The sequence below is a fragment of the Musca domestica genome, unplaced genomic scaffold, assembly GCF_030504385.1.
Source record: "Musca domestica strain aabys unplaced genomic scaffold, Musca_domestica.polishedcontigs.V.1.1 2, whole genome shotgun sequence".
NCBI lineage: Eukaryota > Metazoa > Arthropoda > Insecta > Diptera > Muscidae > Musca > Musca domestica.
The window spans coordinates 47,963,095-47,981,872 of NW_026712249.1; the positions used below are offsets into that span (position 1 = coordinate 47,963,095).

Consider the following 18,778-nt stretch of genomic DNA (forward strand, 5'->3'; position numbering starts at 1 on the left):
GCATAGAATCACATTCTGAGTCGATTTATGCATGTCCGTCCGTCCATCTGTCCACGTATTTTTGTAAACAAATGAAATTTTACACAACTCTTTTGTTTGGCCCAAGGACGAACCCTATTGAAATTGGAGATAATCGGTCAACATTTTGGATATAGCTCCCATATATATCTTCGTCCGATTTGCCTTTTATTGTGCACCAAACGTGTAATATCAGCCCGAATAGTATGGAATTTTGCACATCCAACCAAATTAGGCCTGAAAATAAGTATGCCAAATTTGATCGAAATCGGTTCAGATATAGCTATAGCTCCCATATATATTGTTCAACCGATTTGTTATTTTTGTCCTTCGCAGCCATAATATGCACTCTGTAACAACAATATTTGGGGAAATATATCAAATACAGCTCAGAAATACATTTGCTAAATTTTATCGAGTTCGGTTCAGATTTGGATATAGCTCCCATATATAACTTCGTCCAATTTACCTTTAATTGTGCACTAAACGTGTAATATCAGCCCGAATAGTATGGAATTTCGCACATACAACCAAATTAAGCTTGAAAATAAATATGCCAAATTTGATCGAAATCAGTTCAGATATAGCTATAGCTCCCATATATACTGTTCATCCGATTTGTTATTTTTGTCCTCCGCAGCCGTAATGTGCATTCTGTAACAACAATATTTGGGGAAATATGTCAAATACAGCTCAGAAATACATTTGCTAAATTTTATCGAGATCGGTTCAGATTTGGATATAGCTTCCATATAATATCTTTATACAATTTCAAATTAATTGTGTACCAAATGGGTAATACAAGTCCGAATTTAAATGATACAAATGCTTCGGCATACTTAGTTCTTCGAACTTTAAATTATAATAATAATCAGTGTATGATTGAAATCTCCCATAAAAAAACTTTTAATTGTTATGTGGAGCTCTACTAAACTAGCTAAGTGATGTAGGGTATCATAATGTCGGCCCCGCCCGACTTTAAGACTTTCTTTACTTTTTAAATTTATAAGACTCAGACACATATTTTGCCATGACTTTCTTTCTTTCCTTTAAACCAGGGATTTGGTCTGCAAGGACATCTCATGTCCCTAACTTGCATTTGATTTAAGAACCATTTTACCTGGCAAAGGATTACTTGGATAATTTGTCAAACTCTTTGATGAAGTTTCTTCGTTTTACTTTGTTTGCAAACATTAATTTGTTGTTAGAAGTTTTCGTTTTTTGCAGCGATGCATTGGTGGGGACAGTAGCGTCACAACTTAGATGTTGGATTAGACGTAACATTGTCTTTAAGGAGCCACAAGTTGGGTGGTGGTAACGCCACTGGAATGTAGTTACAGCGCATCCTTTCGTTTAGATGTTTTGAAGGAAATAACGTTAATGAACAAGAGAATCTAGAACTTGAAGTGAAAGTTATTTGTTGTTGTTTTTATTCCACTTTGTGTATTTAAATTACAATTTATTTTCAGCTGGCGCAACAATGTCACCTGGTAATCTGGTAGTTGTAGTTAATAACATTTAGCTAAAGAATTGTGAATACGTTATGGCCTTAAAGAAGGTAACATAAATTCTCGGTGGTACATTGTACTAGTACAATGTTAAACAAACTCTGGCCGCCTTTAAACTGAACGGGTTTTTTACGATGCATACGTTTACTTACTCAGATCGGACATGTTCATTACATCAGAAATCCAATTAAATATTTTAAAATAATGGATATTGTCCTTATTACCTAGTGATGAGTAATATCGGCATATTCGCGTTCCACTACAAAATCGAAGATTGGGAGTTCGAAACTTAGAAAAAATAATAACGCCGGTTGTAGATGTTTGACTTAAAACAGCAATTTATGTTCCCAACAGTGACACAGTGTGTAGTGAATTTAATTACACTGTGCAATAAAATTCAATTCTTTATAAAAAAAATTCAAGAAGATTATGAAAGTAGAGCTTAAACTAGGAAACATGTATATATATTTCAACATTTATTGACGGACAAACTTATTTTTTATCATAATTATAACATGTGACCAAAATAAATTCCTTTTTCCATTATATATCGAGAGTCTAAAATAATATTCGATTTTATCAGTAATAATGCCGAAGACCCTATACACCTAAAATGTGAGGATTTCAATGATATTTGATATCTTAACCACAGACACCAACAGTGTAATACACAGGGTGAGATAAAAAAACTGCAACCAACTTCAGACTATTGTCATTTCTAAGCCACTCGTCCGGCAGCTGTTAAAATTTTTCCAGTTGCAGCTCATTATATTGATTACAAGCGTACAAAAGCATTTTGGTAAGAACTTTCGAGAAAAAAAGTTATTCCTGATGGAATTCAAGGGTGATAGTGTGATTTCTCTATATTTGGCTGCAGCATTTAAATGTAGATAAATCTTTTGTGTCTCGTAACATCGCTCGATACCGTGATACTGGTAGCGTAGCGCGACGTCAAGGAAGTGGAAACAGCAACATCAGCAGAAATGGTTCGAAAAGTAAAGAAGCGACTTGATCGAAACACGCGTCGCAGTGGCCGAAAATGGCTCGTAAGCTGAACATATCGAAATATTCTATTCGGCAATATTGAAAAAAGAGCTCGGGGAAAAGAAATTGAAATTCTAAAAAGTGCAGGAACTTACACCTCGAAGAAAATAGACTCAAAAGAGCTAGAGTTGCTTCGCTTGGCCGAGAGTGGTGAACTGCCGAATTTGGTTTTCTCTGTTGAGAAAACATTCGTTTTCCAGCAGTTTGTAAACAAACAAAGTTATTGAGTTTACTTGCCAAAGAGGTCAGCTGAAAATGTGCACCTTCTGCTGGCCACCATAACTCAAGCGTCGGCCATGGTGATGGTGTGGGCCGCCATAACAGCCGATGGTCGGTCTCCGCTCGTATTAATCGACCGTGGCATAAGAACAAATGCCACATATTATCGCGAAAATATTCTGCAGTGTATATTAAAGCCTTGGGCACGCAAACACTTTTGGCCGCAGACCTTGGACATTCAAACAGGAATCAGCACCATCGCACTCAGCACGCGCCACCCAAGAATGACTACAAAATGAGGTTCCTCGCTTCATTTCCTGCGCACAATGGCCACCATAATCTTCGGGTACCAATCTGTTGGACTATTGTGTCTGGAGTATTTCGGAAAGCAAGGAAAGCTAAGTGTCGATGACCTCAGGCAAGCGCTTCGCCGGCAATGGGCCAAAATACCGCAGAACAACATTCGGGCAGCGTTTGACGATTTCATTGGCCATAATTCGTGCCAAAGGTGACCAATTCGAACAAATCTAAACTTATTCTAAAATTTGATGCTATTTCCGATATATGCCATTTCCGAAAATATTGAAAAATGTGACCCCTTGTGTGAAAGATACCACAAGGCAGGGGAGGTACAAGAAAGAATGGTTCGATCCCTACCGTCTTTAGAACAGATCCTGTGTTGGTAGAAATATTGAGATGCGCCAAGTCTAAATGGAATCGGATGTTAATTTCGCCTTTTATGAGTTTAATGGATATTCAAAATTTTTACCTTTTGTGGGGAGGTACCAAAAGGAGTGTACCGATATATCCCATCTTCACACCAGACCTTGAGTCAATAAAGTTATCGGGATGTGCAAAATTTGAAGACAATCGGACTCTTACATCACATTTTATATGAGTTGTAATTATTCCATTTTAGCACCTGACCTAGCACTGATGAAAATATTAGGATTCGCAAAGTTGGAGCGAAATCGGATTATCCTTTCTCTTTATGTGCAATAAATTTTTTTCTTTAAAAATTTTGACATTTTTTGTGGGAGGTACCAGAATGAGTGCGCCGATATTGCCCATCTCCGAACTCGATCTAAGATTGCCAACAATATTACGATGGATCGAATTGGATACTCCCTTCGAGAGTTATCGTGCGACCCACCCAGCCAGACAGACGGACGGACGGACATCGCTAGATCGACTCCAAATGTCCTGAAACGAATTTGGTTCAAAGAGACCTAGGGTCTAAAATCGTTATTTCGATGAGGCACGTTTTGGCCGTATCAAATGATATGTACCCTCTGTAGCCATATGGCTGAGGGTAAAACAATTTAAATTTATAGCGTTTGACTTTGTTTCAGTTTTTTTTTATCTCACCTTGTATAACGTTGTCTCACTATTTTCGGTATTAGTGCAGTTACTTTTTACCGAAGTTATTTCAAATTTGGACATTGAAGTTCGTAATAGGGGCTTTTTTCTACGACAGACAATGATTTGTGCACGTCTTCGGTATTTTGATGATTTAGTATTTCAAACTTTGTATTTGGAGTTCGTAATAAGCACCTCCTCCTCTGGCAGATAATTGGCTGTATGGTCCATGTATTCGTATAGCCCCGTGTAACTGTAACACCTAATATTCGCAATGTTTATAATTTTAACGTTATTTTCATAGGATTTTTTTACAATTTGCAAATTCCTTCTAAATGGTGGAGGGTATTAATGGTTCAGATTATTTAACGTTTATTGTGCACCAGGTGCGAAATATTTGGCAAAATTATATGAATTTAATCGCACGAAGCTGAATTCTGTATGAAATCTTAAAAATCGATTTAGATATAGCTATAACTGCTCTATGAAAACCTTAATATGCTTCCGATATCAATGATCTGTCTAATTTTATCAAAATCCGATTTTGCACCGATTTTTTGTGGTTTTCGTGTGATTTTACATTTATTTTCAAGAACTTACCGCCGTAGCCACCATTCGAAATGAAACACAAACGCACACACATTTTATTTACACATCCAATAGAGAGAAATAGAGACGTTTTGTTATTTTTATTTTATGAATAGTTAATATTTGTTGCCTGTTTCTTGCTTTTTGTCTATTATTATTAACTTTATAGTAATTTCATAAATATTTCTGAATTAATGATGATTTGAAAGTAACAAATCGTTAATAATTACAAATGTCTTAGGTTTTAATTTACATAGCCTCCTTTTCAAGGAACTCTGTTACACTTCAATGTACAATGGGTTCTCTAGGTGAGATTTAATTTTATAATACAATGTCGGATCATTGGTACAAACTCTTTCAACCAGGATACATGCTTCCTTGAAATTTCTTAGAATATAAATTTATTCTAAACACATTATATTTTTTTGTACGTGGTTGTAGTTTTGTATGTGTGTGTGTTTAACATTTGCATTTGTATATTTATATGTATTTTCATATTCTTCTCTATGCCTTTGGGCATCTGTGCTTTGCTTTATGTTCCTCAATAAATTTCTTTTAATTTCTAATTAATTATAATTTTTATCATTTTTCTCTTGATGTTGTTTTTGTTGCTGATTTAAATGTTAAATTATTCGAATTAATCTAATTCTAATTAATTGAATATAATTCTTAATAATTAAATGGTAATATGCGTATTTTCCCTTTTCCCCCTTTTTGTGGTTAGCATTTGCCTGTAACACCATCCTCCCTCCTTTTTTGGGGGGCGGGTACAGTGTACGGCCAACTTAGCAAATTTGCAATCGATGAAGATTTGTTGTTGTTGCTGTTTTACTAATAACAATTTTGGGTTTATCTTAAACATAAACAATAATAATAATTTATTTATGTAGTTTAACATTGTCTAAATATACTTGTGTGTATGTATGTATGTATATTTATTAACTGTTTTCTTTAGCTATAACATTAATAGAAGGTGGGTATAAGTTTTTTCTTTTGTTGTGAGTTTGTGAATGAGTTTGTTCGTTTTTTATTATTTTGTAACAAGTTGTCTTTCATTGTATTTAAGGTACAGTGGGCTCAAGAGGTATGTTTTTTATTTAATTGTTATTTAGTATTCGGAAATTACATTAATCTATTGAGTATTTTGTATTAGATTTTTTTGTTGCTGGTATCATTTTGCAAAAATTGGGAATTCATGTGGATTGGCATAGGTTTTAAGATAAAGACAGTATAAAATATGTACTAAATACCGATATTTTATGGAGAGAATTGCCATTAGGTTGAAGTAGAAGTTTAGTAGGAAAAAAGAGAAAATGTCGCATAGACAAATGTGAATATAAACCAGAAAATATATCAAATTATGTATAGTCATTTTGGAAAATTTTTTGTAATAAAACTTGTTTAGAGTTAACAAAAATGGGACCAGACCAACTTTATGACATCGGATAGAACCATCGCACAAATATCATTGAATTCGCACAAATATCATTGCTACAGTGACATTGAGAGGACCTAAATTAAATCGGAAGAAGACAATATCGGAGCGAAAGCCATATCTGAGCTGATTCTCATTAAATCTGACGTTCTTGCTCCTAGGTTGATTTTTTTGGCAGATATTACGCATTTGGTGCACAATGAACTTTAATTCGGTCAAGGATGTATATGGCAGTTTGGATATAGCGATGTCGATAAATGTTGGCATTTCTGACATGTAAAGGGTGATTTTTTAATTATAATCTTTCTTGCAACGCTGGATTAAACAGCTCATGCACGTTTCATGTTTTGTTTCACTCTTCAAAATCTTTAGTATAGGGTATACACAAGCAAACGAAATGCGAGCTCTGGACAGTATGTGTTCAAATATGCTGCGAATTATATCGTAATTGTAAATTGTGAGCGCTACGGGGGATGGTATCCAACTTTTTCTTACAAAAATTCAAGAGATTGACTTGCATTATCTCACGTTCGGGACCGGCGATTTAACGGCTTTAAACTTTTTTGTAGAGAAATGTTAAAACATATGTCTATACAGATAGACTATGTGAGGTGCAGTCGCGGTCAACATTTTAATGAAATAGAAACTATTCAAACTGACCGTACCATCAAATAAAATAACGATTTCGTGCCTTTTTCTACATTTAATATATAACCCTACATTTAATATATAAAAATAACCCCTATTATATAAGCTTCAGCTTAACCGCTTTCCGTCAACTTTCTCTTTCGGGTTGAGCTTATAACAACCTATTGAGATGACATTGAAATTTGATATACTTGCTCTCAGACTAAATTCGGTTGTATTTGCTAAAATCCATTTATTTCTGGGTGAGATGAAAACTGCAACCAACTTCAGACTGCTGTCATTTCTAAGCCACTCGTCCGATAGCTAGCAAAATTATTCCAGTCACAGCTCATTATATTGTTTACAAGCGTACAAAAGCATTTTGGTGAGAATTTTCCAGAAAAAAAATTATTAGTGATGGAATTCAAGCGTGATAGTGTGATTTCTCTATATTTGGCTGGAAAACTACAAGTGGCTATCGTTAGAGCACTTAAAGGTGAATAAGTGTTTTGTGTCTCGTACCATCGCTCGTTACGATCATACTGGTAGCGTAGCACGATGTCAAGGATGTGGACGGAAGAACAGCAACAGCAACATTAGCAGAAATCGTGCAAAAATTAAAGAAGTAACCTGATCGAAACCCGCGTCCGAGTGGCCGAAAAATGGCTCGTGAGCAATATTTCGTTCGGCAAATATTAAAAGATGAGCTAGGGGTAAGGCCATTGAAATTCCAAGAAATTCAAGAACTTACACCGCAACAGAAAGAAACAGACTCAAAAGAGCTATAGAGTTGCTTCGCTTGGCCGAAAGTGATGAACTGACGAATTTGGTTTTCTCCGATGAGAAAACAAAAAAAAAAAAAAAAAAAACGACGGTCGCTCTCCGCTCGTATTAATCGACCGTGGCATCAGAATAAACGCCGAATATTATCGCGAAAATATTAATATTTACACACTTAAAGCCTTGGGCACGCAAACATTTTGGCCGCAGACCTTGGACATTCCAACAGGACTCAGCACCATCGCACTCAGCACGCGCCACCCAAGAATGGTTAAAAATGAGGTTCCTCGCTCCATTTCCAGCGCACAATGGCCACCAAAATCTCCGTATACCAATCCGTTGGACTATTGTGTCTGGAGTATTTTGGAAAGCAAGGCTGATAAAAGACTAGTCGGCGGGGCCGACTTTATGATACCCTACACAACTTTGCTAATTTAGTAGAGCTCCACATAACAATTAAATTTTTTTTATGGAAGAATGCATTAATATACGCTATGATTAGAATTATAATTTAAAGATCAAAGGACTAAATATGCCGAAGCATTTGTATCATTTAAATTCGGACTTGTATTGCCCATTTGGTGCACAATTAATATGAAATCGGATAAAGACATAGCTATACCCAAATCTAAATCGATCTTGAAAACATTTTGTCAAAGATATTTCAGAGCTGTATTTAATATATTTCCCTGAATATCGTTGCTGATGTTAAACGTGCTAAATCTAAATTTTTACCGATTATCTACAATTTAAATAGGGTTCGTCCTTGGGACATAAATGCGAACTGTACTTTATTTTCAAAAATACATGGGCACACGGATGGATTGACAGACAGACGGACGGACGGACATGCATAAATCGACTCAGAATGTGATTCTATGTAGATCATCAAAAGGAACTATGGATCTATCTCGTTTCCTTTTGCCTGTTACAAACAAATGCACAAAGACATAATACCCTGACTATCTTGTGGTGTAGGGCATAAATACCAAAGTGTTGATCACCTCAAGCAAGCGCTTCGTCAGGAATGGGCCAAAATACCGCAGAGCAACATTCGGGCAGCATGTGACGGTTTCATTGGCCGTTTGAAGGCCATAGTTCCTGACAAAGGTGACCAATTTGAACAAATCTAAACTTATTCTAAAATGTGATGCTATTTTCGAAATTTTTTGCTTTCATTAAATAAAATTAAAAAAAGTGTAAAAACTATGGCGTTTGATTTTGTTGCAGTTTTTTTTTATCTTATCCTGTATCTGATAGAACGGATTTGTTGTTGGTGTTGTTTTGGGGAGCATTTTATGTGTATACAAAATCGAATGTAACATATATATGGGCCCTATAGCTATATCTTAAACGATTTTCTCCAAATTCGATGCACTTTCTTAACTTGGTTTTTTCTTGACTGAATTCGTTCGTATGTGCCAAAATCTATTCAATTCCGGCACATACTAGCCAGTTAGTGCACGATAAACTTGAAATCGAGTAAAGAAAAAGAGTAAAGATAAGAGATACATATATTCAAATCTAACCCGATCTCGATAAAATTTGGCATGGAGTGCATATTACGACTGTGGAGGACAAAAATAAGAAACAAGATCTACATACTTTTTTATAGGGTCAATTTGGTCGTATGTGCCAAATTACATCCCATTTAAACAAATATTACACATTTGGTGCACAAAAAATGTAAATCGGACGAAGATATGTAGTGTATATACCGATTATCTTCAATTTCAACAGGGTTCGTCCTTGGGCCAAAAAAATATTTGTACACAATTTCATCTCGCTCGGGCAATCAATGCGACCTGTACTTTGTTTACAAAAATACATGGAGAGATTATCAGAAGGAGCTATTGGTCTATCTCGCTTCCTTCTCCATGTTACAAACAAATGCACAAAAATATGATACCCTGACCACAGTGGTATAAAAATATTAAATTATACCATAGACACATTTGGAAAAATTACCTGGAAATTGTGTTATTCTATGCGTATACAACAAAAACCCTTTCGTTTTTATCCATCTAGCGTTTCCTATAAAAAAACTGAATGTAATATTCAACATAAATAAGAGGATTTGAATACAGAATTTTTGGACTGATACATTATTCGTTGACCTTCGGAGTGAAATTAGCATAGTTAAGAAAAAAATTGCTAAAGTATTTGCCAATCCACTAGATTTTCAGATGGTATAACTCGATTTTTTTTTTCATTTGAAGTATTTAATAGTATTTTCACTTTTCGTATAGTTAACAAAGAAAGAAAGAGTGATAATTATTTATATAAAATATCTGTTAAATACAAGCTAATTATTATTATATTTTATTTATTATATTCAATAAGTATCTTAACAACATTTACATATGAATTACAGAGTTCGTCCAAAAAATACAAAAAAAGTATGCAGAACACCGCTATTTACATAAATTGGAAATAGTTAAGAAAATAGATGTTTATATTGTCTTGGTTTGTGTGTTTTGTTGTTATCTATTTTAAGGATTTCATATTCTTATATATATAAATTATTAATAATTTTCTGCTAAACATTTGCTACTATAACATTAATTGTAATCATTTTGTAATTAAATATTTATTTCATTTTATTTTGGCAACAATATTTCATTATATTTTTTTGCTTTAATTTACAAATTGTATTCTTGGTTTGTAACATTTTCAAAATATGTTGGTGGTTTTAGATTTAGTTAACTTTACATTACATTTGATTGAGATTTTTTTTATTTGAAATATTTATTTTGTATATTTTTCACAAGAAAAAAAAAAATATTGTTTCAATGTTTGCATTTCAACGGAATTTTTTACTCATTTTTTTTAATGAAAAATGTATTTTGGGTCGATCAGGAAAATAAAAAAAATGGGTTTTCAAATAAAATGAAAAGTGTTATGCTTTTTTTTTGTGTGAAATGTATATTTTTATGGACTTGGAGTTGTGTTTTCTTTTGTGTGTTTTTTGCAGTCATTATATCTCTCCATGATCTACAGCTACACTGGAATCAGCAGCATCACTTAGTTAGCTATTACTTTGTTTTAATTTGTGTTTGGCAATTTGCCTCTTTAGTCTGGAATTGATTTGATTTGTTTTCATTTTTTTTGGTTTCAATTGCGTTAACAAACAACACATCACATTGAGATATTCCATTTTATAAACGAATAGAAATGTAGGTAGTTGTTGAATCTTGACACATATTGGGAATTGATTTGGGACTTGGATTTTTGTTAATAGCAAACATTGATTTACAAAAATTGTTGATGATGAACTGTGATCTAATGTAATGTAATTGAATTATTTCGGTATTGCTGTATTTTTTTTTTTGTGGTTTTTGTTATGTTTTGTATTTGTATTTTATAAAATAATACATGAATAGCATCAATATTGTGTTCAATGTACTCATCCCATATTAAAACTTCAAAATGGGTAATAATACTCAATGAAAAACTATTTAACCTATTTCTTATGAAATTCATCTCATCCCTGTAAAAATTTAGCAACCACATGAGCCGAATAACCGCTTACAACATAAAGCAAACAGAAGCATTGATTTTCCTCAGTATGAAGTAATGAGTTATGGCGACATACTTTGTGCGAATCCGACTAGAGAAAGAGAAGTTTGAGGGTTCGAGACACAGAGCCAGCTAACCATCTTCCAATAAAGTACTATTGACAAAGCTGTTGCTGAAATCGGATCGTCACATTCGCTAAAAACGCACAATACAAGCTGGTCTCGATCTAGTGGATAATCTGCCGATTTCCTCCTTCCGGCAACAATTCTATCTTCAATAGTACATTGCCGTCAAACGCAGTTCCACTTCGTACTATTTTTGAATAGTATTTTTTTTGTTGTTGCTGAAGATGTTCTTAAGCTTTATTCTTCAATTTATATCTTATGACAACGGTGTAGTGACTATTGATGAATTTAAAGTTAATGTTCAATCTTAGAAATATTTAAAATTTTGTGATATATGAATGTATTTAGTTTTTCTTAAAAGATAGTTATTTGGATAGGTAACGTAACTATTTTTATATTCAACAAAACTATATTGTAATGGAATTATTTGTTAGATGGCGAACTTTTTATACCGTCCACCATTTGGAAGAAACATGAAAATTTTTCAAAAAAGTTCCGGAAACTACCACTTAAATGAAAATGTTACATAGAACCGTTACCAAATACCAAATTTGAAACAATTCCGGTGAAAATGTCGCTAAAATCATCACAATACAGAATATCGGGATGTACTGTTATATGGGGGATATACGAAAATGTGAACCTACATACGATTTTTTTTCATAGGCTGTAGTACCCATTACAAACGTTAAATACGAAATTTGTTACAATAGCGGTGAATAATGTCGCACAAATCATAAAAATACCGAGTATTGGGAGGTCGAAGACTGCATACTATTTTTTCCATAGATTGTAGTAACCATTAAGATCTCCCAGTACGAAATTTGAAACGATTCCGAAGAATATAGTTTTACTGAAATCATCAAAATATCGAATATAGGGAGGTACCGTTATGTGGACAAAACGTGGACCTGACAATTTTCTATGATAGGCTGTAGTATCGATTACGAACTTCAAATACCAAATTTAATCCATTCGGTTGAATAATGTCGCTAAAATCATCAAAATACCGAATATCGGGAGACACCATATATGAGAGCAGTACGATGACTTTTACCTGAACAGACAATTTTCTGTCTTAGGCTGTAGTATTCATTACGAACTTCAAATATCAAATTTGAAACAATTCCGGTGAATAATGTAGCTTAAATCAGTAAAATACCGAAAATAGGGTGGTACCATTGTATAGGCGCTATACCAAAACGTGGATCTACATGGCCCATTTTTAATACCAAAAGTCCTATAGACATAGTATACATTTGAGTAAAATTTTATCGATCCACTTCATTTCGTTCGGAAACTAGAGTGATTTTCACAGACGGACAAACGGACAATTGAGAACAATGCATTTTAAATTACTTGTTGTGGTTTCGTTTGGAGTTATGCAAAGCACAATCTTAAAGAATTTTCGGCATGAATAAAATCTGATCTATTTTCAGAGAATTTTGCTCCTACTTCCACATCGAGCTAGGCATACTCGCTCTTATTCGGGCGTCATAAAATAGAGTATACTCGATTTTATTGGTATTCTCGCTAGAATTCCTGTAGAGACTGAAAGTAGCTCGATTATTCGAAGCTCGGCGGATAAAATACCTTTACGAGGATTGAACCAGAATTGGTCGTCCAACCGATGCATTGATGATGATCCTTATGCAGAAATGACTTTTTATACCCTCAGCCATGTGGATACAGTTGGTATGTATCATTTGATAAGGCCAAAACGTGCCTAATCATAATAACGGCTTTAGACCTTAAGTACATTTGGAACAAAACCGTTTCAAGACATTTGGAGTCGACCTAGAGATGTTCGTCGTCAGTGCGCCTGTCTGGCTGGTGTGCACAATACCCCTCAAAAGGGGCATGCGATTTGATGCAAATATGGTATATCGTAATATTATTATCAAACTTAAACCGAGTTCAAATATTGGCAACATAGGTCCACTAGTTCTGGTACCTCCCCTACAAAGGGTCAACATTTTCACAGAAAAAATTTTTTCCGTATAAAGCAAGAATTGATCATCCAAATTTTGAAAATTCCTATATTTGTATTAGTGCTATGTCGGGTGCGAAAATGTATCTCCCACACAAAGGACCAACATTTTAAGTGATTATAAATCTTACAAAATACGCAATAACCATCCGATTCTCTTAAAATTCACACATCCCACAGATGGAATATATTGATCCACTTCTTCCGGTACCTCTCCTACAACGGGTCAACATTTTGAATAACCATGAAGCTCATAAAACGTAAAATGAGCATTCGATTATATTCAAACTTGACACATCCTAATATTTCTATCAACACAAGTCCAGGCGTGAGAATGGAATATGTTGGACCACTCCATTTGGTACCTCCCACACAAAGGGTCAAAATATGAAATAATTATAGCTCTTAAAAAAGTGATATAAAAGTTCGAAGGTCGAATTTCGTACATCTTAATATTTCTACCCATACAAGATCTCGTATGACGAATGGATGGAACGGAGCACTATTTCTGGTACCTTTCCCAAAACGGGTCCAAGTGTTGAAAAATTAAGAAGATCCTTTTTAAGGATCGCTTCCCAGTATTTTTATCAAAACAAGATGTGGTGTGAAGACGAGATATATCGGTCCATTCCTTCTGGTACTTCCTCTCAAAGGGTCACAATTTTCAATAACTGTATTTATCACAACTTGTATAACAAGTCAGAGATAATTGAAGTACCCACGCACATTTCAACATTATCCAAAAATTATCACATATCTCCTATAGAGTGAAGGAAGTAGTCGGTATAGTCAAAATCTGGCACGTTGTAATATTTATATCTGATTTGGGTCAGATACAAAATAAAAACAAGTAAAAAAGCTGTTGAATACCCTCCACCGTTTGGTACAAATTTGGCATTTAATAAAAAATAAAATCCGTTAAAAATTCTGTTAAAATCTTAAAAATGCCGAATATAGCCGTATATTAGGGTCTATACGACGACGTGGAGTTGCCTATGCAGGAACTTTTGTCACAAGCTATTACAATATTCAAATGCGAAACTTGAAAAAAAAAATCGGTTTATAATGTCGCTAAAATCATCAAAATACCGAATATAGGGAGGTACCGTTATATGTGGGCTATACGAAGACATGAACCTGAATAGACAATTTTCTGTTATAGGATGTAGTATACATTACGAACTTTAAATACTTATTTTGAAATAGTTCCGGTAAATAATGTCTCTAAAATCATCAAAATACCGAATATCGGGTGGTACCGTTATATGGGGGCTATACGAAGATGGCTCATTTTCTGTCTTAGGATGAAGTATCTATTACGAACTTCAAATACTAAATTTGAAACATCCCATTTTCAATACCAAAAGTCCTGCAGATATAATACGCATTTCAGCAAAAATTTATCAACCTACTTCATTTCGTTCGGAAGCTAAAGAGATTTCCGGACATTGTTAAATCGACATAGACTTTTATGCTGATCAAGAATATATATACTTTGTGGGGACTAAAATGTATATTTCGAGGTGTTACAAACGGAATGACAAACTTAATATACCCTCCATACTATGATGGAGGGTATAAAAATTGGCCTACTCCTTTGGTATCGTCCGGGGTCAACATTTAAATAATCAAAATGCAAGTGAAACTTTAATTTGATAAATGGACATTGCCGAAGGCAAAGACCTAAAATGGTAAAGACTAGACAAAATGCATTTTGAGCAAATGGTTTGTGTCTACAATACATAAAATAACAGCTAATGACAGAGGAATGTTAATATAAACACCACAATTACAGAAACGATTGACAAATAAAAGTTTGAAAAATTCAAAAATGTGGTTTCGAAATTTTATTCCATAGACCTTTCCAAAAATTTGCAATTACCTTAGCGGTTTAAATCAGTTAGCATTGGTAACTATGTTGTTATGATATCGTAACAACAGAGGTATTTTCACAGAGTTGCCATATTTTTAATCTGTCTTGTCCTATCTTTACACTTCTATGTCTTTGCCGAAGGTTATACATGTGTCGGCAAATTGGCTGAAGGTATATATCTGCCAAAACACCGGCTAAATTTTTTCACTTGTTGTTATGGATCCTGGCTGCAACTAGTTAACATCAGTAATCAATTTTAAAATTTTGACACATGTAGCAATATTTTGAATGAAGTGTCCGCAGTGAATCGGCATCACAAATTTATTCCTACCCCTTGTGTACACTCAACACAATATCGATTATTCATGTTGCTCTCTTCCTAATCCTACAAACATATGAACAAATATATGAAATATATATTTTTAATTTTATATTGCAATAACGGTTCCTAATTAATTTTTGTTTGTGTACGTGATTTTGTAAAATGTTATTTTTGGATTATGAAAAATAGTTGTTTATTTGTATGTATGTATTTTAATTATTCTCTCATTTATATGCTATGTATATTTATATTTGGATTTTTTATTAATTTTTTTCTAAAGCTTTCAATCTTTGCCAAAAATTTATTGCCTGGCCATATCAATGTAATTTGGGGAAAACAAAAAAAAAAAAAATAATAATAATAAAAAAGAAAATAAAAACTTACCATTTTCTAAGTGGAATCAAGGCAATAAGTCGTCGAAACTTAAAACAACAAAACAGTTGGGATTATTTTAATTTAAATAAGGAATTCCCCGGCAATTATTTGACAAACAAATCCTTGAGCGTGGAGCAAAGCGATGCATCACAGGTATCTTTGGTGTCATCCTCATCGGCCTTGCCAAACCAATTGAGGGTGGAGCGCACCGCATTAGCAGCCTGTGCCTGGGTGCGACTTCGCCTCGAGGAACCATAATCTTTGGGAACTGCACCGCCTTTGTTCGTCTTGCTGCCGCTGGAAGTGGCAGCTGTGCTGCTACTGCTGCCACTACTTCCCGATGGCCCTGAAGCTGAGTTTTTACGCAAGAATCCTTCTATGGCCGAACCAATTACCGTGGCATCAACAATTGTTCCCTTCGTATGATCTGTCCAACTTTTCTGTTTGCTTCGTGGCTTTAGCTTGGGTTTACTCTCGCGCAACACATCTTTGGCTTGTAGCTTTTCTAGGACATCTTTTGACAGAGCCATGGCGGTGCTTTTACTGCGTATGCTCTTTTTGCGAGCCATGGGCTCATGGCGATTTGCAAACCAACCCGACAAAGCTGCCGAACTATTATCCTGAGCATCACTGACCAATTGCTTAGCATTATTGAGTATCGAGACATCGAAACTATTGGACCTAGTCGAGCGGCCAGCATTGGGGTCCAATAGATTGGAACTACTGTGTGAGGGTGCCTGCAGTGTGGTCTTGGTTTTTGTTGCTGATGCCGAGGGTGGTGGTGTGGGTTTGTCTTCACATTTATGTATTTCAATGGCCGACGAAGTGAGATTGCTAAAAATCGAACCAATATCTGTGCGTCCACCTAAAAATCCTGAACTTTTCTTTCGCCTGGTCGAGGAACGATTGCTGGTTGGCTGGGTGATGCAGGGTGACATAACGGCGGGATGTTCGGAGGGTCTGCGATAGCTTGGTGTTGGTGATGGTGTGGGCTGAGCTGAAACGCATTCAGAATAGCGACGATTAGTGTAACGCTGTGGCGTTGTACCACCCACCTCATTTAGGGTTTCCACTTCGCACACTTTTTCACTGCTTGTGGTCCAAAGTTTCATGCGTGCCTTACGCGACTGTACGATGTCGTCCATAATGTCCAATTGCAGATTATGTATGCTGCCGATCGGATCGGTGGATGGTGGTCCAGTGGAGGTGTTGCTCTCCCGGCGAGAACCTATTAAACGACTGGTGAGATGGAAAAAAGGTTGAGATATTAAAAATTGGCATTAATGCCCATAATAAACCAACCAACCCCCTTCCCCAACTCACTTGTTTGGTAAGGCTGCAACGGATTCGCGACGTGCCCGGCCAAATATGGTTGGTGGGACTTTGGAAATGGTGACCACAGAATGACGCCTTCCAGAGGGTGCTGGAGCCTGTGAAAGGGTTGCAAGGAATGCGGCTTCCTTGGGCGATGGTCCAGATCCTTCGCCGCCCCGCTCCGACAGACGTCTGACCTGACTTGCTGTAATACCCTCGGTAACCTGCTGCGAGGGTAGCGAATGTTTGCGACTTTCTCTGGGATCTCGCCATGGTGATAACAAATAGGGATTAACAGGTGAATCAATGTCGAGACTGGCTTTATTCGAGGGTGTTTCAGAGCTTTCTTGATCATCTTCTTCGACAATTTGCGACTCATCGACAACAATCATGGGTTCCTGTTTGGCCATCGACCCAAAACGGGATATAGACGAGCGACGAAATCGAAAAGTATCTGGAAAGAAACAATGTGATGGGGGATTAAAAAGGGGTGGCAGATGTATACCATCAGCCTATGATTATTGTACGTCCTTTAAGTGAAAAATACCAAATGATGGCTACGATATTATTCTCTTCAAATTTATTATGAGACAGAAAGATTTATGACTAGGTGCGCATTTCGGCCTAAAATGGAAATATAGCATTGTAGGTTATATTCCAATTATTTTTAAAATATTGAAACTGTGTGGATATGAGGGTTGATTAGGAAATTGGGAGCGGTATCTTCTTAAGGATGAAAATTTTAATAGGAAGCTTGGGAGCCAAATTTCTAAAAATTACTTGATCGGAATTACAATGGTGAATTTCGAAAATTTTGATGATTTGAAAATGTCATGAACAACACGGTTCTGAAAATTATCATAATGAAATTTAAACACTATTCGGAGGTAGATTTAAAAAATCGCGTTCTTCATCATATTTTTCATATTTACTTTGGCACAAAAAAAAAAACCGGAATTATAAGAAGCAAGGAAATAAAATAATAATCCACATCAGACTGCTGTCATTTTTAAGCCACTCGTCCGGCAGCTGTCAAAATTATACCAGTGACAGCTCATTATATTGTTTACAAGCGTACAAAAGCATTTTGGTGACATTTTTCCAGTAAAAAGTTTTCGTGATGGAATTCAAACGTGATAGTGTGATTTTTTTATATTTGTCTGGGAAACCATAAGTGACTATCGTTAGAGCACTCCAGCATTGAAATGTGAATAAATCTCTTGTGTCTCTAACCATCGCTCGTTACCGTGATACTGGTAGCGTAGGCCGACGTCATGCAAGTGGATGGAATAAAACATCAACATCAGCAGAAATGGTTCGAAAAGTAAAGAAGCGACTTGATCGAAACCCGCGTCGCAGTGGCCGAAAAATGGATCGTGAGCTGAACATATCGCAATATTCCATTCGGCAAATATTGAAGAATGAGCTCGGGGTAAAGCCATAGAAAATCCAAAAAGTGCAAGAACTTTTACCGCAACAAAGAGAAAATAGACTCAAAAGAGCTAAAGAGTTGCTTCGCTTGGCCGAAAATGGTGAACTGCCGAATTTGGTTTTCTCCGATAAGAAAATATTCGTTGTCCGGCAGTTTGTAAACAAACAAAATGTTCGTATTTACTTGCCAAAGAGGTCAGCTGAAAATGAAAAAAAAAAAAAATGTGCACCTTCGGTTGGCTACCAAGACT

General features: G+C 35.4%; 1 protein-coding gene across 1 annotated transcript in view; it reads right to left on the reverse strand.

Moving 5' to 3' along the window:
• LOC101887557 (mastermind-like domain-containing protein 1) overlaps positions 1–18,778 on the reverse strand; it is a 285,577-nt gene that overhangs the window by 102,595 nt on the left and 164,204 nt on the right. The window contains exons 7-8 of the mRNA XM_059121464.1: positions 17,106–17,550; positions 15,792–17,021 (exon numbers count right to left, since the gene is read on the reverse strand). Coding sequence (XP_058977447.1) covers positions 15,887–17,021; positions 17,106–17,550 — 1,580 coding nt within the window. The 3' untranslated portion in view covers positions 15,792–15,886. The remainder of the gene's footprint in view (positions 1–15,791; positions 17,022–17,105; positions 17,551–18,778) is intronic.